The sequence below is a fragment of the Rissa tridactyla genome, chromosome 5, assembly GCF_028500815.1.
Source record: "Rissa tridactyla isolate bRisTri1 chromosome 5, bRisTri1.patW.cur.20221130, whole genome shotgun sequence".
In the NCBI taxonomy this organism is placed as follows: Eukaryota; Metazoa; Chordata; class Aves; order Charadriiformes; family Laridae; genus Rissa; species Rissa tridactyla.
Window position 1 is genome coordinate 8,927,676 of NC_071470.1, and position 26,526 is coordinate 8,954,201.

The window sequence follows — 26,526 nt, forward strand, 5'->3', positions numbered from 1 at the left end:
TGTACACGAGCAATCCTGCAAGTACAAGGGATCAGAACGGATCTGATTCCTGATCAGATCCTGAATAATCTGACTTGTAATCTCTGCCTTTGTCGTTTGATTAGAGGCCAGCCAAGCTGAAACCATGACGGATTTTCCCAGGGAAAAGGATAACTAGTTATCACTGCTTTTTGTTGTTGTGTTTAGTCCTGCTTAATACCTGTCATCTCTCTCTCCTATGATTTAAACCCTCTGTTTCCTCTCATAACACTTTATAAAAGTACATGATTTCCCTTTTAACTTCCACACCTCATTCCTACGTCCTCTTTCTTCAGCCAAGATACTGAGAAGGAAGTCTTCCCAAACTCTTCTTTCCGCCACACACACATTATATATAATACCTCAGCTTCTTCTACCAAACCCGTACCGCTCAGTTACGTTGCTGCCTCCTGCTGACTTATATGTACACGTAAAACACTTTCTAACTTACTCTGTCCCTGCCTCTGAAAGGAGTAAAAGTGTACAAAATACTAATTTTTTCAGTTGTCTAACTGTGTGCTGATTTCATTGGGAAAGTTGAAAGAAAATCTGTTCTTTATCAGTGCTGAGCGTGAAACTCGCCTCCAGCCATAAACATACATTGGCTCTGGAAACTCGGGAATCCTTTGGATTTCAAGAACTGTAGAAGTGTGTCTCTCATTCAGTTTGTGGTGAGAAGCTCCAGCCTGTGTGTAAGGAACCAGCTAGGAGTCTTTCTGGTTTACGTTCTTGTTATCGGATGGAGCCCCAGCAGCATGTTGTTTCAGGATTTGGAGAAGCTCCTCTAGGTAGATCTGGTTTTCCTTCTTGGCATTAGTGAGAGTAAATGAAAATGTTTTAGTGAAAGCTGCCATGGGGCCATTGACACCGAGGCTTAGTCTGTTGTAAGAGTCAGTTTCAGTTGCATTGAAATTAAGCAAAGCGTCCTGTTGATGGGTAATAGAGTTTTGATGTTGGAAGTGAGAAGGATGTTTCTATGTTATTTGCTTATATTGTTTTTTGATATTAATTTGCAGTGGCTATGACTTTGGCTATCTAATCAAAATTCTGACAAACTCTAATTTACCTGAAGAAGAGCTGGACTTTTTTGAGATACTGCGATTGTTTTTCCCCGTCATCTACGATGTAAAATATCTCATGAAGAGTTGCAAAAATCTGAAGGTGAGTAATCTGTTAATGGCTCAGAACAAATTTTGCTTTTGGAGAGAGAGTACTTTCTCCTAAAAGTACTTATTTTCTGTATTTTTATTTTCTGGTTTTGCTTTGATAATACCCATTAAACAGCCTTGTTGTCTCACACTTCATGTATTTAATGTTAAAGGCTATTAATAGAGGCAGGCAGGAGCACACATTGATTTTTTTTTTTTATTATTTTTTTTATAACTGCTTACCAGTTAAAAATAGTATGTTGAAACTGTATTTATAGCACCCAGTCTTTATTGACAGATGATAAACCCATGTTTGGAATTGATTCTTCACTTCTTGAGCCATAAGAATTGATGGGTTTCGTATACTCTTTATTTCCTCGTTGCGCAGTCCACTAAAGGACTGCAGTCGTCTTGGCAAAGGTAATTGCACCGCTGATGCTGTGGAAGTGTCTCGGGAAGAGGAATGGAGCGAAGAACGTTTCAGATGGCTCCGTAAAGAAAGATAAACAGCGTATGTTCAGGGACAACATGTGACTTCTAGGAAAAAAAAATGCAGTACTAGAAACTAATCCCTCATATCAGGCCAGCGGGGTTACTGATTGGCTTACTCTGTCAGGCATAAAATTTGGATACTTAATTGGACTGGAGAATGGATGGAAACTGGAACTAAGTATGTGAAGGGGAAGACAGCAAGTGAAAGAAAGATGCTGCAGGGACGCTTAACAGCTTTACTTGCCAAAGACCTGTAAGAGTCTGGACTGCTGCTGGAATGAGGTGCATCGCTCATCTGAGGCAATTAATGGCTTGCTGCTTTTAAGGGAAGTGACTCCAGTCTCTAGGCTTTCTTAATGAGAACCTGCAGGAAAAGGAGAACGCTGACTGTAATACAACCAAATCCTGACTAAGGAATGGCTTGCTGCTTCGTCGTGCTCAACTAGTGACCTGCGTGGGGTTTACAGTCCTCCGATTCTTTCTGAGATAAACAAATAGTGTGTCACTTCTAAGTAGTAGCATACTTGTGTGGGAAGGAAGGTGTGAAAATCGTTTTGCTAATGAAATTAATGTTGAAAATGGAGATCTCCCTTCCTGTTAGTATGAAAAGTATACCTACTTGTGTTCATCTAGAGTTACTATTGGTACGATCGGCTGAGCAAACAACTGAGTATTAGCAAACAGCTTAGAAATAGTCTTTCTCCACAGAGGCCAGAACCGAAAATGGTGTTCAGAAGCTTCAGGAGTCTTAAAGGAGGAACAAGGGGGAACCTCAAAAAAAACCAAACCCTCCCTTTCTCACTCCTGGTGAAGCAAAGTAAAGCATCTGGTGTCTTAGTGGTGGTGACACACTCACCGAGAACGGAATGCGTAACCCAACTTTAGTGATGTAGGAAAGGTGACAGAATGACTTTCCGTGTCACCGTTCCAGAAGTGACATTCCCAGTGGGTTTGGGGAGGAGGGGATTGTACCTCCTGTCGTTTTGTTAAGATGTAGTTGTGTGTAACCTGCACTGTTTAGAGAGAGTAATTTTTTTTTTTTTTTGGAAGACAAGAAAAACCTTCACAGGTCTTATTTAAGCAAACCTCGAGAACAAGGGTGACTTATTTTTTATTTTTTTTTTCAGAGCTGTAGGTCAGCTTTCCTGCAGGAAGTCTTGTTCCTGTCACCTAACCTGCGGGCTGGTGATCAGAGGAGGGGAAGGGATGTAGACTGCCCTGCCCCTCCAGATTTACCAGCCATGAAGGGATGGTGGACTTGTACTGTGCTGAGAGCAGCTGTCTGAAACAAGTTGCTAAACATTCAGTGTTGTGACTTAAAAATGCATGCGCTGTCACCTAATGTCTGTCACTTCCAACCGCTATTAAATTGCAGTGAATCGAACTGCTGTGCAGTTGTCCTTTATTGACTTGTCTGAGTTATTTTTCATATGAAAGTCACTGACTTGCTGTAGGTCCCCCACTCCCTGTCCACTTGTACCCAGAAAAGAATTTCTGGCTATGAGACAAGAGAGATGCTTGCGGACTGGGGAGCTGTTTGATGCTCTTCTTGTGGAATTAAGTAGTCTGTGAATTTACAGTATGTTGCCCTAACTCAGATGGGTTTGGGTGTACTTTACTGGCATGCACATTGGGAGTTAACTTGAGATATTAACATAGTGTAGGTTAAACTCTTGCTTGTTTTCTAAAAATCTTTCTATGTAGACAATTACAGACCTTTTGACAGTAACAGCAATTCTCAGTAATGTAGATTTATAGACCTTATTGGAGACTTGCTTTTGATATGGAGGGTCGTACAGAACAATGGACTCTGGTACCAGTGCTGTGAAACTTGAGAGTTTGAACTGGTTTTGCTGTTGACTGTGGTCGTGTGATTGTGTAAATCGTTCTGTGGCCTCTTTCTTGAAAGACCAGTGCTCTGAAAACTTGAAAGAATTCCTCCTTCTCCCCCAAGAGTTAAATGTTCTTCTCTGGGGTGCCAAAATCTTGCCTGAAACAGAATCTTAGTAGACTATTAATTTTCAGAGACAACCAGGTTTTATTCTGTAATTATTGCAGTTATAGACCATGAAGTGCCACACAGAAGTGGTGTGTAATATATTTACAAATAGATATATACCATTAGAAGCGCTATTTTCAAAGCATTCTTCTGTAGGCTGCTGCTACTGTAAATTTTGAATTACTAAGCCTACATTCCAGAGCTTGCAGCTGCTGTGTAAATATTACTGATTTTTATTCTTGAGTGTTTTTTCTTCAAAGTTGTTTGAAGCTAGAGTAGGTAGTCCTGCAGCCAGCAGAACCTGAGGATGAGGCACTGCTAATTCGCAGCTTGAGGAAGCAGAGGGTTTAGGAGCAGAAAATTGTGCCCTGAAAGGGTGCGGGCTTCCCTGCTGTTGTTCACTAACGGCTCGTTATTGGAATTATGAAAGCAGAGAACATGCTTGTGTCTGAAATGCACTTTTTCCTCCTGCACACCAACCCTCAGAACGCTTTTGAGAGTGTAAGTTAAATAACTGAGCTGTCTGTACTGTTCAAATGCTGTATCCGAGCACAGAAAGAAAAGAAGCTAGCTTCAGTGCTTAACTATACAGTGCATAGACTTACTCTCATCTTAAACTTCTGTAAAATCTATTCCTGCTGCTCAAGATGGAATAAAACTACTGGTACTAGGTTTCCATGTTGGTTTTAGGTGTTACTTGGGAATCTTACTACCGAAGCTTCCAATTTTTTAAACAAGAAATTGGACCCAAACCTGTTGCCATAAGACTCGCAGGAATTTTCATAATGTTTGATCTGATTTTCAGGTCAGACTTTATTTTTACTGCTCTGTGAGTTTGAACTTTGACTGTTAATGCTTTTACCGCTTATTGCTTCCCTTCCTGTACTTTAAACAGGTTAAGAGTGCAAGGGAAGGGAACCCGGATACTAGGCAGTCTTTTTTTAAAAGCATTCATTGCTTCTCTGCAACGTTTTTGCCTTGCATAGCTTGTGGCAGCACTAAGGATTTGGGGGTTTCTTGTTTGGTTTTTTTTTTTTTGATCTTTCTAGACCTTTAAGAACGTGTTGCATGTGCTTTAGTCTATTTTCAGTAGCTTTATGGCTTAATGATTTAAAAAAAAAAAAAAGAGTCGGTGTACAAAATTATGTGCTCACAGAGTAGCTCACAGCATTAAGAGATTGCAGTTATAGTATAATATATCTTTCCTTCAACTCATCTCTGTTATCTATGTAAAACCAAACCAACTTCTGATGGGTTTGCTTCCACATGGAGTGGTTATTACCATTACTAAAACCAGGCCTATTTAGTCACTCTGCTTATTGGGAAGCGAATTTGCTTCAAAATTGGAGAAATTTTCCCTTTAAGAGCAGATAGATGTGCAGCTTCGGAGTGATGTCTATAGCTTCACAGTCTGTGCTTTTAAACCTTGTATCACCGTTCAAAACAGACAATTACTGTTTGAAATTGTTCCCTTTTTGTATGCAAGATGTTTATATGATTTAAGAAGTAGGTTTCATGACACATGTGACTGTTAAATATACATCTCTAACAGAAAGGCTGGCTATACCATTGGATTTGTAGTATCTTAGAAAGCTAGTTGAAAGAGGATGGGTTTTTTTACATGTGGTGGTGTTTTTTCCCCCCTATCTTACGGCAGGTAATGGAACAAAGTTTAAAGAGGGGTAGAATGTCTTGTAGAGATGGAGTGGGCACTTTCTTCCTTTTTTGACTTTACCACCTGGTTTCTCAATGCCTGCTGTGTAACATTTTCCTAGACTCCCTGTAGTGTTCTAGATACTTAAGGATACTCGCAGTTTTTGTGAAGGGAAGTGGAAAAACCCTCAACTTAATTGTTGAAAGGTAAGTGGAAAGAAAAAGGTCTGTTTCAAAGGAAGCCTAGATACTTTAACACATGGAGGCACATGGGCACCTCATTTGTAAGCACTTGAATTCTTGTGTTTGTAGAACAAGATTTTTACCTTTTAAACTTCCATTCAAATAGAAGGAGTACAGGAACACCTGGTCTTGTTCTTCAGCATTGCCAGTCCTTTCAGCATCTTGAAGGAACTGTTTTGTTAAGTAATGACATCTTGTTACTGGAGAAGCTGGAACAGGAAGGAGTGATAGTTTTGTTGGTCACAGATACTGCTTTATTTAATCCCTACTGACACAGAAATCTAATGTTGCTATTGATACTGGAAGTTTGATTCCCCAGGTGTGTATTTATCTACTATAACGACTGTTTCAGCTACTGTGCAAATGTCAAAATATACCTGAGGTTGTACGACTTGTGTAACAGATTTTCCCAAACGTAGCTGCTCGGTTTTCTGATTTAATTTTTTTCAGCAGTTAACAAAAATGTTTTCTTTTTCAGGGTGGATTACAAGAAGTGGCTGAGCAGTTAGAGCTGGAAAGGATAGGACCACAACATCAGGCAGGATCTGACTCTTTACTCACAGGAATGGCCTTTTTCAAAATGAGAGAAGTAGGTGGATGTATTGGTTTTATCTCCGTGATGGTAATGTGCTGTGACAGTCAGATGGAATTGCTGATTTTGATAAGTCTGCCAGATTTTAAGGAGGTCTCTGAATGGCTTCAGGGATCACTACTTTCTTGACAAAAGTAATACCACCTGTATTTTCCCCAGAAGAAGCGTGAACCAGCCCTACCAGTTCCTGCATGGCTGCTATGAGCAAGTATTGCTTCCTCTTTCCAGCCTGTGCCTGGCTTTTGGATTTTTTTGTGATGTTTTGGGTTTAGTTTTTTTTTTTCCCCTTCCCTGTTTTGCAGGGCACTTCTTTTTTTAGGTGGCTGCTGCAGTGAGTTATGAGCTGCTGGAGCCAGACTCCATTCTCAGTGACTGTACTCAAGCCAAAATTTTTTTGGAGCTTCTGCTTAGTGTAATACCCAGCTGCTGTGTGCTGCTGCATGTGACGGGTCACGGGGGGAAAGAGTATCTGCACTAGCTAAACTCATGGGCTACAGGTGTATTAAATAATGACTTTCAGGCTACTGTGGAGAATGTCCATGCATTTGTTCCTTCTCACGGAGTAAAGCACTGATTAACTCAGGTCCTAAAAGATTATACGTCAGTCAGTTAATTCAAGGTTTGCAGCAAGGGAAATCATGTCTTACAAGCTTCATGTACGCTTGCTGCTTGCCTGCGTACCAAAGGAAGATATTAGGCTATTTTACAATAGCAGAACAAGCAGATGTTGAAGGGGCCTCTTCTGGAAAGCAGCTGCACTGGTCAAATGCCAGCGAATCCGAACGTGGCGTTCTGCCAGCAGTTCAGCGACATTCACCCCCTCAAAGCAGATGGCGATAGCAAACCTCATCTTTTAGTAAGGTTTAGTACTGTATGTGGAGGTGCCTACATTCTGTAATCCAGCCTTTTGTAGAGAGGTGAAAATGACCACGAGTTTCTGACAAATACTGGTGAGGTGGCAGGGGAGAAGTAAATGCTGTGATTTCAGCTTGGTTCGCTCATCATAACGCTCTGTTCTGCCACCGCTGGAGCTGTTGCACTTGTCCAGCAGGACACGGGCTGCCGGTGCCAGAGAGAGGATGGTGTTCCCGGTACCATCCCAGGCCAGTGCTGCTCACTGCCATCTGCCCGGTATTGTTAATCTTTCACTCTTGAATTTGAAACAAAATCCAAAGCAAATAAAGGGAAAGAGGAAGAATACGATAATCATGCCTAAGATACTGCCTTTCAGGTAAGAAAAGGTTCAAACCCATGACTGTTTCTCTAATGAGATGCAGTTTGTGTTACATGGCAAATTAGCTGCTTGAAATTTTTTTTGGTATTTTCATAGATTCTTTGCAAATACAGCATTTCTAAATAAGGACACAGTAGTCAGCAAAGAATTGTATTCAATGTGCGTTTTTAAAGCCTTTTAAGTAAAGTTCATTGTTTACCAATGTATTTCTGAGGGGGAAAACTTCATTTTACAACGCTTTTAGAGGTACAAAACTAGTAAATGTGTTACTGCTGTGTTACTAATTGCTGTGAAGGAGTTGCAACTTGCTGGGATTTTGAGTCCCAGCCAAAAAAGTTGCTGATCTCTTTCTTCCCATCAGAAATATTGACACTGCAACAGTAGAGCTGCTGTTTTGGGGGTTTCCTACCTGTTGGTTTCTTTAAGAACTGCTGGGGCTTTAAAACCTCTAATTGAGGTCCTCAGTTCCTGCAGTACAGAACCTTCCATCCAGACTGTGCTACTCAGAGCAAAGCTTGAAGGGAGCAGTTTTCAGGCTGTGTGGTATACGCGCTCCTCTGCGTTTAAACTGGGAACTGCGTCCGCCCTGCTCCTGGCTGCCTTAGATTTTCTTAGATTTCAAAATGTCAACCACTGGGATGTCCAGTAAAGTTTTTGTTGCCGTGAAGTTTTTACGGTGAAGAATTTTTGTGTATCTGTGTTGTTTTGGGTTGGTTTTTTTGTGGGCGATTTGTGTTTTTCCTTGAAACCTTAAGTCTGAGAGGTAGAGTATCATGGGGTTTCATATGCCTTCCACTGAAAGGTGCTCTTTGTAATTAAGATTTGTACGGTGTAAATGGAGCCTTAGTACAAAATTAATGTTGCTCTTCGTTTTTAAATGAAGCCCGTGTGAGGACCTAGATGGAAATGCATCTTTCTGCATTTCTGTAAACTCCGGAATAGGGTTTGTGCTCAAACACTCTCCCCACCCCCAAACTCTTATAATATAAATCAGGACATACCTCCATTTCAAGACAGAGTATGATGACACCCCCCCCACTGAGGAGCAGGTAGAGTATGGACACCAGTGGGGGATGCTCAGTGGATGCCTGTTGTGAGAAATTCCACGGAAATTAGTTGGAGAAATAGCTTTGCGCTTGCAGAAAAATGAATGATAACTGATAATACAAAATTACCCAAACACTGTATTTGGCCACTTCATCAGGAAAGGTGCGCAGGAAGACTGACTGTATTCATTGACAGATTTACCTTAAAGAGTCCTGTCATAGAGCGCATTTTGATAATGTGTTGAGATCAAGTGTGTTGTTAATTATATCGCCTTCTGCACCTTGGGATTTGAGATCTTATGCTAACAAGAAAGTAACGTTTTAAAGCCTTTCTATAGTTCTATTTAAACTGGGCCTTTTCTTTGGCAATAATTTGTGTCTCTCTCTTAACTCTTCAGATGTTCTTTGAAGATCACATTGACGATGCCAAATATTGCGGCCACTTATACGGCCTTGGTTCGGGGTCATCTTATGTACAAAATGGCACAGGAAACGCCTATGAAGAAGAAGCCAACAAACAGTCATGACATGAAATGAAAGGCCGTCTCTTTGACCTCCACATGCTTGTACATAGGTTTTATCTCTGGTTGAAGCCCTTGGACAATAAGGCGTTTTTTCCCTCCTTTCTCAGCACATTTCCTTTTCTGCCTTTCTATGTACTAAACTTGACTGTTCCTATCACAGATTTTGATCTTAATATTGATATGTAAAATTTTCTGGTTACATTTTGGCCTTGTAACTAGAACATTTGTAAAGAAGCGTGTATAGGATCAGTGTGGCAGAGAGAAGGGGAAAGCTAAATCATAATGTCTGGTAAACTTACCTGTATTGATCTTCTGGGTATTTTTGTCTCTTTCCCCTCCCTTCTCCAAATTAACTGGCACTGATTGTAACTAATTTCCCCATTCATGTCTGTTCCTTCCAGTACGCAGGCGTTTTAGCTATTCAAGATTGTGGACCATCAAATTTGCACTTTAGAGAGCATCTCTGACTCAGATCCTCTGTTTTATTTGAAGTTTCGTTTGGGTTTTTTCTTTTGCCCTCAGCTAGAAAACAATCACCTGCCAAGTTCAGCAGCTTCACGCTGTTATTTCCTTGGCATCTTAACCCGTAGAACGTGATGTATTTTGCTGTATAACCTCCGTTTGTTCGAGCAAAACAAACTACTGAAATTGTAGTAACTGCTGTTATTTACTGGTGTTTGGTCGTCTTCGAACACATCCTGCACTCGCCGACTGCTGGTCGGCTGCTGCTTTAAAACCGCTCTGTGGTGGGGAAAAGAAGCTTGAAAAAACAGCTTTACACCCTTCAGGAAGAGAACAGCTGTGACTTTAGCGCTTTTGCCATTAAGCTGAGAGTTGAAGGATAGCGGAATAGTAGGAGTTTTGTAACGGCACACTTCCCTCGATTAACTTTGTAGCTTTTATTCTCATAATGTACATCTCAAATATTTTTTATGAAGTCATATTTATTATGTACTTGATTTGATGATTTTTTGAAAGTCAGTTTAGTTGAAGATAAAACCCAAAGATCTGAAAAAAATACTATTTAATTGAATTAGGACAATTAGATCTTGCTTTTTTTGTAGTTGCTACAAAGACAGATGTTACAGATATTTGTTGTAAAACAACAAAATATAAATAACTTATAGCTAATAAAGTTGCCTGAGGAGTGTAATGCTAGTTTATTTTTGAGTATATCTTAGCAATATATTTTACATATATTGTTTTAAAGGACCCTAAAGTTCATTCTTAACTCTGCATAGCATGTGTTACAGAGCAGTTGTGCAGGAAGGATTTTTGGTATTGAATAGCTAAATACGAGCCTGAAATGACGGAATGTGGGACACTGTGTGCCTGTGCGCGCGGATGTGGGTGCGTGTTCCACACAGGAATCAATGGTAGAAAAATCTCCGAATGTTTGCCAAATTATTCTGTTTTACCTTGTACTTAAAAAAAAAAAAAAAAAAATCAAACACCTTTTTTTCATTGAGTTACGATGATGTAACTGGGTGGTCCTTTTTAAACAACAAGTAATTTGCATAACAGAGGGTATTTGTTTTTAAAGCTTTTGTAAATAAAGGCCTAAGAAATGTTTTCTTACATAAGAGACTGGTGGTTTTGTTGCAAAATTTTTCCTGGAATGTCTTGAGTCAGTTCAATTCTGTGTCCTGTTTTGTTTGGGCGCAAGAGTTCTCTTCCACGTGCTTAGAAAAGGATCTGATTTGCTGCTCCCCGACTGATGCCGCTTTCGGAGCAGGATTCTGTTTGTGTGTTCCCAATCACCGCGTTCCTGCTGACTGGAGTGGCAAGAGTGGTGAGGACAATTTACTGCTGAGGCATCCTAATCCCAGTAGTAATTAATTTTAATGACATTATGCATTAGATGATGGTGACTTGTTTTAACTTTGGTCGTCTTTGGCTTTGATAAGATAGGGACTATCTAACAGGAGAACAGGATGGATTCCCACTGTGGCATCAATGTCTGTCTTTTCATGCTCGAACTATGGGCTTATGTGGGAAATTTGCATTCACGTGGAATGAAGAACCCCCAAAGTTGGATGCGTTTCCTTTAAAGTTCTGTAGCTTTGCCTAAAGCATCCTGACAGAGCTGTCTGTGGGTGGCTTTTGAAGGGAATGACTCTTCGAAGAACTTTGGGGTGGGTTTTTTTGAAATAACTTTTTAGTTGTGGATAAAAGAAAGTTTTTAGAGGCTTCTAAATGTGTGCCTACAGTAACAGTTCAGATTGGGAAGCGCTTTTGAAGCGGCTGCTGAGCATCCCACGTGCCATGTGCCATGCTGTGCTTTGCTTCCTGCTGTGAACCTGGCAGAGCTTGGACTCCTTTTTGGAAGAACCTAAACCCAAAGGTGCATGATGGTTGTGTGTCTTGTTTGTGTCCCAGCTGCTAATGAGCAGGCAGTCTGCAGGACCAGGCCATTTGTGTAAGTCCTAGCCCAAAATTCTCATGGAGTACTGACTTTAAGAAATTCTACTCTTTAGTTTTCTTCCTGGAAAAAAAAAAAAGCTTTTCTCAGAAGCCACTGATCAGCATGAAACTAAGGTTATGCTTTATTCTGTGCGAGAGCTCCTGGTCTGGTCCATGTGATCTGCCTTCCAGCTGGGGAGGCATCTGTGCATCGTTCAGTTTCAGTGACAAAATTAGATTTAATTTCCATTAAGGAGTGGCTTAAATGGTGAATTGTAGAGATTATGTAAAAAGTCATTTCTTCTCATGTGTAGGACTGTTACTTCTGAACTGCAGAGCCTGAAATCGGAATCTGTTTCCAAAGTGGGCAGCTTTAATTGCTTTTGCAAAAATAAGTGGGCAGGCACAGTTCCAGCTGCCTAGACATGCACCTTGTTGTTCAGAGACAAGAATTCTCTTTCCAGGCCTCCGCTCTTCCCAAGCCGTTTAAAATCTATCGTTGTTTGAGTAGGTTTGTCAGAAGAAATGCAATATCAAAACCTGTTATATTTGATCTTTTTTTTTTATTCACTTGTATTTTTGGCTCCTGGAGTCAGATGAGTCTGTTCTAGGAACACTATGTTCTCTGTCAATTTTTTTTTTAATTTAATTTTTAAAAAAATGCATTTAATCCCTTTGCTCATTGAAAGTAGGCAAGAAGGATCTTTTGAGATGTAAGAAAACAAGTCTGGAACATATTCAGAGTATTTGGGGCTTTTTCCCTTAGGAATTTGGGGATAACCTATAACCTCTGGCATCCGAGAACTTTCTCTAATCGTACCTGACTGGTTACTCCAACCTCATGAACGGTTCATTCCCCCACGCAGGAAATTAAGTGAAAGTAGGAGGAAGCCTGCATTGATGAACAAGGAGCTTCTCGCCAAACTCAAAGATAGAAAGGAAGTGTACGAAAGGTGGCAGCAGGGACAGGTGATGCTGTCTCAGTGTGTAGGGGTTGGGTTAAGAAAGCCAAAATCTGTCTGGAGGTGAATTTGGTGAGGGACATGAAGAACAGCAAGAAAAGCTTCTACAGGGACATCAGGAGCAAAGACGAGAGAAAATGTGAGGCCACTGCTGAAAGGGGGCAGGAGACCTAGTGACAAAGGACATGGACAAGGCCAAGATACTCAATGCTGCCTTTGGTTTTTGGAAGACCTTCCTTCAGGAATACCAGGTCCCTGAGATGCCAAGCAAGGTCTGGAATGAGGAAGACATCCTTGGTGGAAGAGGATCAAGTTAGGAACACTTGAACAAAGAAGTTCAGAGGACCTGATAGGATACACCCACAAGCACTGAGGGAGATGACTGATGTCATTGCAAGGCCATTGTCGTTATCTCTGAAAGGTTGTGGTGATAAGGGTAGTTTCCTGAGGACGGCAAGAGAACAGATGTCACTCTTGCCTTCAGGAAGGGCAAGGAGGATGCAGGGAACTGCAGGCTGGTCAACCTTACCTCGGTCCCTGGAAAGGTGATGAGCAGATAATTCTAGAAACTGTTTCTAAACAGAACGGATAAGAAGGTGATTGGAAGTAGTCAGCCTGGATTTATAAAGGAGAAATAATTTCTGACCAGCTTGCTGTATTTTACCCTCCTTCAAGCAGGTACGTGGGACTGGATGATCACGACAGGTCCCTTCCAATGCAAACTCTTCTGTGATACTAGAGCACGCTTACATAGACTGCACTTGATGCTGGTGCCTGAAATAGATGAGGCAGGAGTAAGTGTCTTCTGCACCCACAGGCACATTTCCTTATTGGTCACCCAGAGAACAATCCACGCAGTGAAGACTGAGCGGTTTCTCTCTGTTGTGTAGCACGGACGTGGCAGACATAACTCATGCAGGCAGCCTGCTTTGTGTGAGGTCCATGCTTTGCCTCCTCAGGTAGGCTTTTGCTTGTGTAATGCCGTGTTTTGCTGACAGAAGAGAGATGCGGTTGGTTCCACTCTTGTGTAATGGGGCATGTCAAGCTCTTGGGAGCAAAAGAAGACAGTGTGTCTTGGGGGATCAGTTATTGTTCATCTGGTTTTCTTTAGTTTAAAATTACTGCATCAAAGATAATTCCAGTAGTAGTGCTTGGAATGTGGGAGCCTCAACAGCTGCAGAGAGCAAACAGTGGGTCTGAGGAACATCTGAAGAGGCTGATTAGTCACAGCGGGAGAAGCTGGTTGGTAACAAAGATCTTTAGCTGTGCATAGATCCAGTTGGGAATTATTTCTGCTGGGTTACAAGTTATGTCTCTGTTAATTGCACAGCACTGATGGTATTAATTTTCATGCTGGGGGAGTAACCTTAAATGCTGCCTTAAGTAACAGGATGTACTTCAGAACCAAAGTTAGAAGCAAGCCTGTCTTTTGAGGTATCCTTGTCGTAGAAACCCACATGGCAGATAGTATAATTTTATAGTATTTTCATTTAATAGTTCCAAGTAAAATTTCCTAACCTACAAGCACTAGTGCTTAAGAAGTCTGTCATTTAATCGTGTTGGCTCAATGTGCTGGAGTGGTAGTACTTGTTCAGCTCTGTAAAACCCTTTTGTGTAATCTTTTTGGAGTCACTTAGAAAAACAGGCAAAGGGCTAAGCAAATCAGCTGGCAAAGCGAGTGTCTTAGTGTAATACTCTTTGACCAGGTTGTTCTAGATATTCCACGTGAGGAGGGCTTAATGCTTTAGTACCCAACTTACTTAGTTGAAGACATCTGCTTTTATGTGGGATTTTGATTTAGAGAAGTGATACAGCAATATAATGAAATCACAACACAATGACAATATAGCGGTTGTATGCACAATTGAATTGCAATACAAACATCATTCCCTTTACCCATCTCTATAGCATGATTGTTTTGGTGTTTTCCTCCCTCTTTCCTGACTAGGTATGGCAGAGAAACGAGGAGGGTTCTCCTGCATTATTTTAGCAGTCTTGGGTTGGGAATGAAATGCGCTCCTTGCGCCACCTGTGAAGATCTGATTTCTGCAGAGGCTTCTCTTGTCCTTTTCCTGCCAGCACAGATAAGAGATCTTTTTTCTGCCTCTGCTGAAGTGGGAGAATCATCTTGTGTGAGTGTGCTCTTTCCTGGGCTCGTGGGACACTTCCCTCAATTAACAGTGCTGGCTCATGCGAGGGGGAGATGGAGGGAGGAGAAGGGAAGCCTTCCCTTCTCTGTGCATCGGGTAGAAGCTGGCAACAGATGAACTTTTTGAGATGCATTATGGAGAACTTGCTTTATCTCTCACAGGGTAGCACAGCAGAACTGTGGTTGCAGTTGGCATTGTCTTTTATTTACCTTTCATCATATAATAGCTGAGCTTTGCAAGCTCCCTGTTCCCCCTCTTTCTTGTCCTTCTGCACGCTCTGGAATGTATCTGCAGTATCTATGGTAGTGTTTTGTATGAAAGTTAATTACTAGTGTGCTTATATCATTACTAAGCCACTGATTTTTCTCTGTTGTACCTGTATCTGTCTGAACTACTGGCAAGTTTCTTTCTGATATAATAGAGAAAACAACTGGAAATAGGTTCCTGTTGTTCAGGCTGCAACACAGTTTGTATACACTGTGTATTTTGTCTTTATAATCAGGACTGCTTCTTAGGTGAACTGAGCATTGTTCTGTTTTCATAAGAAAAAAAAAAAAAGAGAATGACTTCATAGAATGATGATTGTCAGGAAGCGTTGGGTCTGTTCCAGTTATGCCAGTCAGTGGGACTGAGCAGGCAGGAGGTGGGAAAAAGGAGACATGGCTTACAGAACACTCTTCCAACTGCTGCAGCCAAGCTGTTGGGCCCATCTGCTTGAGAAGATCTCAGCGATCTGGGTTGAAGGATGGAATCGTTGCCCCAAATACTGGAAAATACACAGCCAGATTTCAGGATGCCTGAGTTTCTGTGTATCAGTGATGAGTGCCATAAGGAAAGCTTAGAGAAATTAAGGAATTCTTTATCTTGAATAAACCTTGGGAGGGAGAGGAATACATAGGATGTAGATATCCATTGTACATTTCAAATGAAAGACTTCTCAATCTGGACTTCCCTGGAAGGGCAGGGGAAGAGTGAGAGAAGAATGATGATGAAAACTTTAAAAAGGGAACAACTGAAGAAGTGCAAAGGGAAAGGAGGCAAGGATTTCCTTAGGTTTCGTCAGGTGCCACTTGCTCAGAATTTCACCCCAGAAGGATGCTGCTTTTCCTGTCCTCTTACCAGCTCGCCGATGAACAAGTGATAACTGCAAATGATGTGGGAACAAAGCCACCCCACCACCCGTGCAGCAGAGCAGCACGTTCTTGGTTTTCATCTTGTTTAGGATGAGAATGTGTGGTTCAACACAAGTATCTATGGAAGGGTTTTAAATAAAAATGGGAAAAGCTTGGAGCATATACAGCAGGTTACATCTGAACTGAACAGGTGAAGGCTGCTTTCATCTTCATGTAACTGCTTCTGCATTTCTAGAGGCTCCCGAGTAGATGGTCTCATTGCTCTTTGCACCAGAGGTGGATCCAATGCTTCCCTAGGGAAGACTCTTAGCAAAGAGAGGAAAGTCAGGCAGAGCGGGAGAATCTGTCAATGACTGCTACGTACATGACTTGCTGAACATGAAGCATTTATTTATGTGAGCAATACATTAACAAGTGGCAAAGTTATACACTAAGTTTATGTAGAAATATATTTCCCCCTACTCCAGTACACCAGTCAACTTAACTGGGGCAAGAACTTTCAGTCCAAATCATGACTAACAACCGCTACAGCACACCGTGCACTACAACAAACTTGCCTCCTGCAAGTTCGTGCTCGAAGACCCTGATTTTAAGTACACAAACAGTGAAAAATAATTTCATTAGTTACCTGCCCACAGTTGTACGCTACTAAAGAACCTTCAATCTGCAACTTAAACGGGACAGTGTTTTTTTCTCTCAAGTTAAAGAATTAAAGTGCATAGCAGCAGCTGTGTCCAATTGCTCAGTGGGAGGAGCTCACCAACATCCAGGTGTTCCATTTTCTTAATAAAAATAATTCTGTGTGAGGACTTTGAGCATTCCACCACCAGTACATCAACTGCCAGAGAATGTGTGTGGACCACGTCTGGGGTAGATGTGTATTGGATTTGTTATTACCTACAACTTAAGGAAGCTTCTTACGCATGTGAGGGGCTATGATGCATATGACTGTTTACATATATACAAAATAAATTTAATTCTGTTGTCATTAGGGACTCCAGCCCATCTGAGGAGGCTGTAGAACTCGTTCCACTGAAGCTTGAAATGCAGTCATACTGCTAGACAAATATCAGGGCTATTATTTTCGTTTTAGCAAAAAAGTAGATTAGTAACTGTACAGTAGGTAAAAAGCAGTCTTTAAAAAAAATACAGAAATTACACAAAAGGCTGTAGTAAAGTGCCTAGCAAGAATATAAAGAACAGGAGAATCAGTGTAAGCAGACAAACAACATCGCATCCTTGCTCCTCTTACTTCTTCACAAATTCTCCCAAGTGCATTGCAATAGCATCAATGCTCGATGACATTATGTCAAAAAGACCATTTCCACTTTGCTATATAAAGTATTAAGAGAGCTTAAAGCCAAGAATATAGTCATATCAGAAATTATACTTTGGAGCACGATTAGCTCCCTTTTGTCCATACTCTATACAGCGAGAACTGCCAGGAACCCTCAAAAGCCTGCCGACAGCGCTCTTCATGGAGACACAGCTCCTACCCATCCTGAGAGCAGCCGTAGCTACAGCCCTCTGGCTCAGATCAGCTCAACAGTTACCTCTGAGTGACCCTCATTTCTCTTCCCCTTCTCCTCCCTTCATCCGCATATGTTTCTCACGCCTCCATCACTTCTCTGCTAAAGTTGACAGCCTCTGGCTACATCGAAGTTGCAGATTATTTAGGGCTATTGTGCTTTCTACATGTGACTTCCGAGACATGGAGAAGTCAGGCATTTCTTGCTCCTTTATCCCTGTCCTTTCTCTACATTGATCCCCAGCCCTACTGAGAGCTCTCGGAGCCCTGGACGTAGTCAGGGATGCTGACATCTGTATGGGAGACGTCCATTTCCATTATGAGTTTTGCTGGGGAAGAAATCTGTACTTTGTCTTTACATAAAAATACGGAGCAAGTTACACTGAAGCTGAAATTCAACTTTTTACTCAGTATTTTCAAAAGCATGCTCCATGACAAACCACCCTGCGACTAACTGTGTAAAAAACACGACTATACAGATAGAGAACCCGAAGTGTTAAAAATATATATTTTTCCCTCTCCCCTTTATCCCTTGACAAGTTAGCCTTTAAACAAACACTAATACGAGGTAAGCTGACAGAACAACACCGAATAAATAGCTGCGAAAAACTTTTGGTTGCTAGATGTCTGCAGGCATCATGTAAACTGTATGCTACCTTCATGCTAGTTTTAAAAAGGTGTTTTACATCTAGGGACCCACACTCCGGCACTTCTGGCAAGAAACAGATGTTTTCAGGCTGGTAAAATTTTGTGATTAAAAAAAAAAAGGAAGTAAAATAAATACATTTTTCCCTCTCTAGAAAAAAAAGCCATATTGTGCTCCAACAGCTATCACTTAAGTTGTAAACCCAGGAAAGACGAATTTTACAGTTACCTGCCTGTAGGAGAGTTAATGATGAGATTTTTGCTTTCAGAAATCCGTCACTTAGTCCTACTGCCAGTTTTCTAAACAAACAACTGGCATCTTCACACTGTGAACCAACCTGCTGAGTGACTCAAGTTGGGTAACTGAAATACTTTTCTGCTTCAACTGAACTGACCTTAGTCTGAGAGGTTTCCACTTTTTTTTTTCTTTTTTGGACTAGTCTTTTTTAATCTAGCCCCCGAGAAAGCATAACTAAGTTCCTCCTAAAGTTGTTTCCTCCTAAAGTTGTAAATAACAATTTGCATTTAAATGTAAACACCGATACCATAAATTTAGTGTATACAAAAGGCACAAGACAAATTTGATTTGTGTTGCTGAAACTTCCTTGACTTTGAAAGCTGGTAACGCACCTTACGTTATCTGGCCAGTGAACTCCAATCCTAAGCAAGCTGCTAGCTCCTAACTTAACTGAAGGGGCTTTTTGGTATTGCAATCAAACATCTTGTTGTCCTGTAAATGCAAATATCACAAGTTATAACAGTAAGTCTCCTTGATTGTACATGACAGTCATTAAGTTATGCAGTAAGAAAGGCAGTGTCTTAAAGAACAAGTGAAAAAAGAAATCTGAGACAACTATTGATTAATAAGAAACTAGGATTTTGAAGGACAGTGGCCCTCAGGAACGCAGGCTGGTAAAAAGCCTTTTGGATCAAAGTTAAGTGCCAACATTCATTTCCTGAAGGGGTTAATAGTTCCAAACGGGACAATAAAATCCCCGTTTCATAGCACTGTCCTCTGCGGCTCCCATCAAACTTCCCAGCTGGCCAGCTTCATTTATGTATCATCCATTTGAATGCAGGCTTTTTATCGCTCCATTTACCAGCGACCCACTGCAGTATTCAATTAACAAAGGTGGTTTTTCCCCCCCTCTGCAACTTTTCAAACTATTGGTAGTACAGATCTGAAGGAAAACAGAACTTTTCAATAACATTTTCCAAAAATTTTCAAAATATGTTCCAAAAATAGTCAGACTCTTCACTTGGGTCTCCTTATTCTCAAAAATTGCTTATCAAGCACTTGAAAGAAAATACAGACCACCAAGCCACTCAGTTATTCATAATCAACTCTGGCTGTTCTCCTAATTCATAAAGCCAGTAGAGCAAAAATCTGATTTTAAAGTCAACTACTTACAGCAATTTGAATTAACAGGTGACTTTTCAAAACGAAGGCAAGCACATGGACTGATATGTACGGAGGTCACATTTTCTTGTGCTGAGTATCGAAGTAAAACCAGCCATTGAATTCTTACAATAGTAAACTCAGACTCCTTTTTTTTTTTCATTTCAGAATCATCCTTTGCCATTCAAAACCAGTAATTTTAAGTTGAAACATTCTTTATATGGTTCAGAAGTAATATGTTTAATTTCATGTTTCAAGCAGTGACATGGAGACAGCTAATCGTCTGTCAGTTTGTTTTCTGAACACATCCACACAGGAGCAGACAGGAGCAGCTGGCCAACAGGGCTGATATTTGGAAGAATGCATCTTCCTTCTGACGGCAGCTTTTTCTTGAACTGGAACAGAACATTAATCACAAAATACGTTATTAGAATTGAAGAATACTTAAAAAAATAAGTTACTGGATAGGTCTCATCAACTGAAAGGGGAAAGTGAACAACAGCAGAATGAAAATCCCACCCTGAAGAAGAACACAGTAAGTACGTTCGCAGTTACGTTATTAATCCACTTCAGGGTGACAGTGATTAAAAACTGACTAAAAGTAAGTCAGGCCACCAGGTTACTAAATGAAGTGAGCTATTTTTAGAGTACTTCCAGGTACCAAGAGCAGTAAAAAACAGTTCTCTATTACATTAGAGTAAACCACATCTGGCGCCCTCAGTAATTAGTCCTCTGATTAACTATAAAGGATTACAGGATACAGGATATTGAACATAACCTTAGTTGGGACAGAAATTCAAATTACTAACGCTCGCAGGGGCTGTCAAAAATGGAATTAATTGGTTTTGTTGTTGTGATTTCAGCATCTTTAATAAAAGTACTCTACTCATTCCCCAGGAACAAATATAACTCAAATACTGATAATAAAGGAATGAAGTTAAACGGAAAGTAGTTCCAAAAAAAAAAAAAAAAATGTAAAAAGGTTTTTATATAAGGGCTCTTATTCCAGCAAGTGTATGTTGGAGATAGATAGATAGATACACACACACACACATATATATAAAAATATGTATGTACAGAGTAATCTAGCTTTTTTGTTACATCTCCAGAAGGTCTTTTAATTGCCACATAGAAATATCTCAGACAGAGCCAGGAGTACAACCAAACTGGCACTTGTGCTCGCGCCAGAGAAATTATCAGTCCTTAGCTACTGCCTTTTTGAGACGTGCATGCATTGGTCTGAGGTAATACTGACTTCCAGGAGTCCCTTTACGTGGCTTTACACTTACTCTTTGGAACATACCCTCTTCTGAAGGTGGTCTCTCTTTTAAAAACCACACTTCAAAATGGATGGTCACAAAAAAAAAGAAACAAAAAAACCCCAAAGAAAGAAACAACACCCCCCAAAACCCAGGGGGTGGGGTAATCAGACTGCAAACACAAATCTAATGGTTTCTTTCTCAGACTGGACTAAAAGATAAAAAAAAACCAACCAAAAAAAGAGCATGAGATGTTTATCAAGCTAAACAGCTTTAAAAAAACACTTTAAGCATCTTGAGAATAATCACAGACCATGTTTGACATTCAGAATAATCTAAATGACAAAGTTCCAATAAAATGTACACACTGTTCAAAGAAAGGTTAAAGTTTAAAAGGTATTACTTCAGTAAATGCCATCTAGAGGGACCTGGACAGGCTGGAGAAGTGGGCCTGTATGAATCTCATGAGGTTCAACAAGGCCAAGTGCAGGGTCCTGCATCTGTGTCAGGGCAACCCCCAGTATGAATACAGGCTGGGGGATGAAGGGGTCAAGAGCAGCCCTGCCGAGAAGTACCTGGGGGCAGTGGTGGGTGAAAAGCTGGACATGAACTGGCAATGTGCACTCACAGCCTAGAAGGCCAACCGCATCCTGGGCTGCATCAGAAGCAGCGTGGCCAGCAGGTCCAAGGAGGTGATTCTGCCTCTCTACTCTGCTCTGGTGAAACCCAACCTGCAGTGCTGCATCCAGCTCAGGAGCTCCCAACTTCAGAAGGACATGGACCTCATGTCCAGAGCAGAGACATGAAGATGAGCAGAGGCCTGGAGTGAGGACAGGCTGAGAGAATTGGGGTTGCTCAGCCTGGAGAAGAGAAGGCTCCGGGGAGACTTTAAAGCCCCTTCCAGTACCTAAAGGGGGCCTACTGGAAAGACGGGAACAAGCTTTCTAGGAGGGCCTGTTGTGATAGGACAAAGATAATAGTTTTAAAGTAAAAGAGGGCAAATTCAGACTAGGTAGAACGAAGAAATTTTTTACAATGAGGGAGGTGAAACACTGGCACAGGTTGTCCAGAGAGGTGGTAGATGCCCCATCCCTGGAAACCCTTCAAGGCCAGGTTGGACAGGGTTCTCAGCAACCTCATCTAGTTGAAGATGTCCCTGCTCATTGCAGGAGACATTGGACTGGATGACCTTTAAAGGTCCCTTCCAACCCAAACTGTTATATGACTCTATAAATAAAGCATTAGGACTTTAGAAAGTAGAACTCCAACCTGACAAAACTAGCTGCAATTAATGTTATTTCTGTAACATAATCTTAGAATCCAACAGGCCCGGTCTATTAATACACATCTCCGTGGCTGGTGTCACCAATCCAAAAACCTTTTTCTTTTAAGCCTGTTTCCAATGCTTTACTCTTGAGTAGTGATGACATGTAAGACATTAAACTACCTGAAGTTGAATAATTTATTCTTTTCCAGAAGCTGTTGTTCTGTTGAAACAACTGATGGATTAAACAGGGCAGAAGCATGTCATTTTACATTTTGAATGAAGGGTTAGAAATGAGATTTTTAGATTCTGTTTAAAAAAAGCTACACAGAGCAGTCAAAATTGCAGACACCGGCTGAGATTCATTCGCTCGTCTCTTTAACTGTTCATTTGACACCCACATTTTCAACACTTTAACACTTCACACCATCATCAAGTTTATAGATGTACCTATATCTGGAACCATCTGTGTCTTCATTCACCACTTAACACAAAACCAGAATGTAAGGGTCAAGAATAGTCTAGTTTCTCTGACAAATCCAACTGAACTTCTGGGACCTTTTTGGTACAAGCTAAAACAAAGGTACCAAAGGTACAACTAGGCCACCTGTTGGTATCTGCACACCTACCGATTTTATAATCTGCCTTGACAGTCCAATACCATGCCTGATTGGTCTAGTAACAGTCACTGCAGTTCTCTGATGGCTTTCCATGCCTTCCACTCCCTCCAGGAGTGACTGAGAGCAGCCTGACAGCGTGCTCAGGAGTCACGTCACACAGAAATGAGGGACATCCACTTGAGACACTATTTCAGGATGACTTTTTAAAAGAGTGCTTCTAATAGTAGAGATTGAAATGACCTTGCTGGAACAACTCCTCCGATGTTGTTGGAAAATCGTATATTATTTGGTATGCTGAATTTCTTAGGGTTAAATTTTTTATTCAGCTTTAAATATGAAATAGTTGATTTCCATAAGCTTTGGTGGGGTTAGAAATCTTCAAATACTAAAGCGAACGATGATTGTATGTGTTCATTTCCCCCAATCCAATTATTAAGGTCTCCTCCTCTTATGTACGTAACAGAATTTACCAGCTGCTTCTCAAACCTGCCCTCTGAGAAGTCTATGTTGCAAGATAGCAATGCAAGAAATAATAACAACAAAAAAATCTCGACTGTTTTTGATAATAGGTGACTAAATGCTCAGAAAGTCATAGGGACACTTTTTGTCTTCAATAGGCAGCACTTTTAAAGTTATTGAACAGGATGCTCAGTACCTGGCACAGAAGCTGCTAATAGTTTTACATATTAGAATAAATCTATTTTCCTTTCATTATCTGATAGACTTTTACGTGCTGTAGTGGACCAAGCTATGATCTTTGCTTTCAGTATTAAGAACTAAGTTACTTTTCAAACTTAGCTTTACAAAGATCTGCTGGACAGCTTGAATAGTCACAATTTCATTATCTTTCTAGAGAAAGGGAATAATAATATTTTGGAACACTACCTAGAAGCAACGCGTATAAAGTTAAACAATATTTTGCAAACATGAAAAATCAAGAAATCAGAGCTTTAGTTTAAAACTACGATTCATGTGCTACTACCTCATGGTAAAAAATCATTAAAGAAAAGAAAAGAGATAGGAATTGCTTTAGTAATTTTCTTTTGTGCATTCTTCAAGTGGTAAAAAATCGTGGAATAGCATATTAAGTACACAGAATATTAACATACCTTTCCTTATGTATTCAGATGCTTCTTTTAAGGGAAACTAGGTTTCATTTTCCATGGTTAATGCAGGATTGCTCATACCTTTAAAGACAAAAAAATTTATTTCCAGAGGAAAAGGTCTCCTGTCTCTTTCATCAAATAATACAGCCTTTAGCTATCCATCATCTTAATGTCATTCCACTATTACCAAGTCTATGCCTGTCCTGTGTCCATTACAGAGCTTTTCACTAGTTGCAACAAGGCATCATATTCTGATATAAGAAATTTGTTCCCGAAAGAATTATCAGGCTCAGCCTAAAAGATAATTAGCACCTACTAGTGTTAGTGTTCTAGTATCTCTTGGTCAGGTTTACTTGGGAAGGGCAGGGCAGCTTGATACACGGAACTTTCTACAAACATGCATGTAAAATAAGCTTCATGTATTTTTTTTCATGAATACAAAACCCAAGTGATTTTGGTCATTTTTACACTATATCCTCCAAAACAAGTTTATTACAAAACAAATCATTGCAGCATAAATCAATTCCTTACCAACTTTGCCCTTTTCAGCCTTTCCACTGGTTTCTGACCAAGACGGTGTATCAGTAAGAAGGTGGCTCTGGGAATCGCGCAACGGCTTCGCAGGAAACAGGTGGTTCTCACTGTAATGCCAACAAAAAGAACATTGTAGTAAACTGCAGTAATTTTTCATTATCTTACCACACACTACAGTTTGTTGTACACAGTATTTTCTCTACCTTACTGCGCTTCTTTTCTGATGAATCATTACACTTTTATCATTACATACATTACGCTGTAGTCATCACAGATGCAAGTGCAACTCCCTAGCACTGAACAGGGAAGCATTCTCATTTTTTCTTTGACAGGTATTATACATATATACGTGTTTCAGTTCCAAATGTACTCTATCCATGTTCACTCCCACTACAACACATCTCACATGATAACACCTCCAAAACCTCTTGCCTAATGTAAGCTGTAGATCACTAGGGTAAGATTTAAAATGTCAATAAACAGTTAGCTGAAATGTAATGTCTTTCTTTTATGAATAAAAGATTGACAATATGATTCCATTATCATTTCTTAGTCACATATTCAAGTCTACTACACTTACTACACTCTTCATTACATAAATGTTGCTAAGGAGTTACAATATGAAATACTAAGCTATTATATTTATTTAGTTTAAGGAACAGCTGCATACTTTTCACATTTTAAAGATGTCATGGTCATCAAGGATAAGGATTAAGAAAATGACTCCTATTAGCAGCAGAAATAAAACACATGCATTTAATACGCAGCTTCTTGTGCTTCAGCACAAGTGCCGAGATCTGGGATTCCCTTACGTGAAGCATCTTCTCACCAGATACGAAGAAGCAGGCCTCCCCCAAAAGCTTTGCAAGGTAATGCATCTGTATCACAGGCGGGCTGACTAACTGTCTCATATGTATGCAGAACTGAAAGTTACGGATACTGTTTAAGCAGGCGTGGAAAATTCAGGTCCTGGGGTGACACTGAACTGAGACAAACTTATTTCCATAAATTTAATTATAAGTCTGAGTATTGGCTGAATTACAGCTTAGCTGTTTAAAATCTGATTTGTATATAAGATACACTTCATTTGCTTACCACTTTTAAGTATCTTATACATAGTTCTATTTATATGTGCACAGGAAAAAACAGAATATCAACTATTTGAAGTGAGTAACAAAAAGCAGATTACTTTTTGGATGTTGAATTAAGAGCACCAGGTGTAGAAGCTTGCTCAGGATCCTGATTAACAAGGCAAGTTGGGAAGGAGCAACCATCCCCTAGACTGAAAAATTCAGAATTAGTGTCATACATAAAAAAAAAAAACAAACCCTTTGAAGAACTGTTTTTTAATAAAGTGACTATTACTGTATATTATTTCAAAAAAACTAGCCACCGCAAAACCCCTGTGGATGTTGATTATTCAACAGTTTCAACAAGTGAAGCATTAAAAACTGAGCATACCTTGAAAACACAGGCACCAACCAGTATTTCTTCTCATCACCAAACACCTGCCTTAGGTTTTTGCTGAAGCCCAAGCTAAAGCCATTCTTGTCTGTTCTATGACGAAATATAGGAGCTCTGAATACCTCTTAAAAGAAAAAAATTAATTAGATTTCTTCACAAGATTGGATGTTTAAGTTTCACACCAGTATTTAGGCAATTGCACTGATGATACCATCATCCAAGAGGAACCGCCAAATGACTGAGGAAGTCCAATGGCTGAGGAAGGGTGGAAATCTCCTCTATGCTCCTCCTCCCTAATCAAGGCCAGGAAGAGTGAGAAACTCACTTTTTAAGAAAGCGTGATATGTTATATGAAGATTTCAGCATGTGGCTATACCGCAGAGAGTGTTTGAGAAAGAAAAACCTAAATAAAGGTTTTACTACAGAAAGAGTAACAGAAAAGATGAAAAGCTTAACCCACTTCAGTAGTAAAACTGGCTTTTCACACCCTGGGGTATGAAAATACTATCTGTTTTTACAGCTGCATAAGAAAAGCACTTCACTTGTAGACCCAGATTATTCCCCATGGACATCCAACCTATATTTCTGGAGAAGAGAGCTAAACATAGCTTCAAGTGTTGCAAAGTGCCTGAAGCACAAAACTCATTCACTTTCCACCAAGTGACTGATAGCCATTTAATTCCCTTAATTGGCTATATATAGTAGGCAAACCATGTCCTGATGTCCTGACAGTGCAGCTCACACAAATCATGCTGGAACCATGCAGAGATCGTCCTTCTGCAGTAAATCCTTAGCTACGAACTGCTGGAAATTACCTTCAACATGTAGTACGCACTAGTTACAAGATGTTTTAAAGAAGGGGGAAGGGAAAATAGAGACACCCTTTTAGATGCCCATGTTAGGCTAGGAAAACAGCTCCCAGGATGATTTAGGCACAATCACAGTTGAAGGTGTCATGGCTCCATTACCAAACTACTGCATGTTCAGGGTTTCACATATTGAGCAATTTCTGAAATAAGTGTGAAGAAGAGTCAAACTGATCTTTTTGAGTAGCATAAGTGTACAGAAATATGGTATATTACCTGCATGGAATGCAATTTCTTTTAAAAA

At 40.3% G+C, this 26,526-nt stretch overlaps 2 protein-coding genes across 3 annotated transcripts in view; one reads left to right on the forward strand and one right to left on the reverse strand.

The window, feature by feature from the left end:
- The window catches only part of CNOT7 (CCR4-NOT transcription complex subunit 7), a 20,449-nt gene extending 9,917 nt beyond the window's left edge, over positions 1-10,532 (forward strand). The window contains exons 5-7 of one of the 2 annotated variants that reach the window (XM_054203044.1): positions 1,035-1,179; positions 6,032-6,142; positions 8,824-10,532. In XM_054203044.1, coding sequence (XP_054059019.1) covers positions 1,035-1,179; positions 6,032-6,142; positions 8,824-8,952 — 385 coding nt within the window. In that variant the 3' untranslated portion in view covers positions 8,953-10,532. Of the gene's footprint in view, positions 1-1,034; positions 1,180-2,785; positions 3,043-6,031; positions 6,143-8,823 lie in introns of those variants that run through there. The other variant, XM_054203045.1, reaches the window with a different exon arrangement.
- Positions 10,533-15,897: 5,365 nt separating this feature from the next.
- Positions 15,898-26,526, reverse strand: part of ZDHHC2 (zinc finger DHHC-type palmitoyltransferase 2) — a 37,972-nt gene continuing 27,343 nt past the window's right edge. The window contains exons 9-13 of the mRNA XM_054203043.1: positions 25,414-25,540; positions 25,142-25,234; positions 23,950-24,059; positions 23,422-23,499; positions 15,898-19,564 (exon numbers count right to left, since the gene is read on the reverse strand). Of these exons, the coding sequence (XP_054059018.1) occupies positions 23,459-23,499; positions 23,950-24,059; positions 25,142-25,234; positions 25,414-25,540 (371 nt within the window). The 3' untranslated portion in view covers positions 15,898-19,564; positions 23,422-23,458. The remainder of the gene's footprint in view (positions 19,565-23,421; positions 23,500-23,949; positions 24,060-25,141; positions 25,235-25,413; positions 25,541-26,526) is intronic.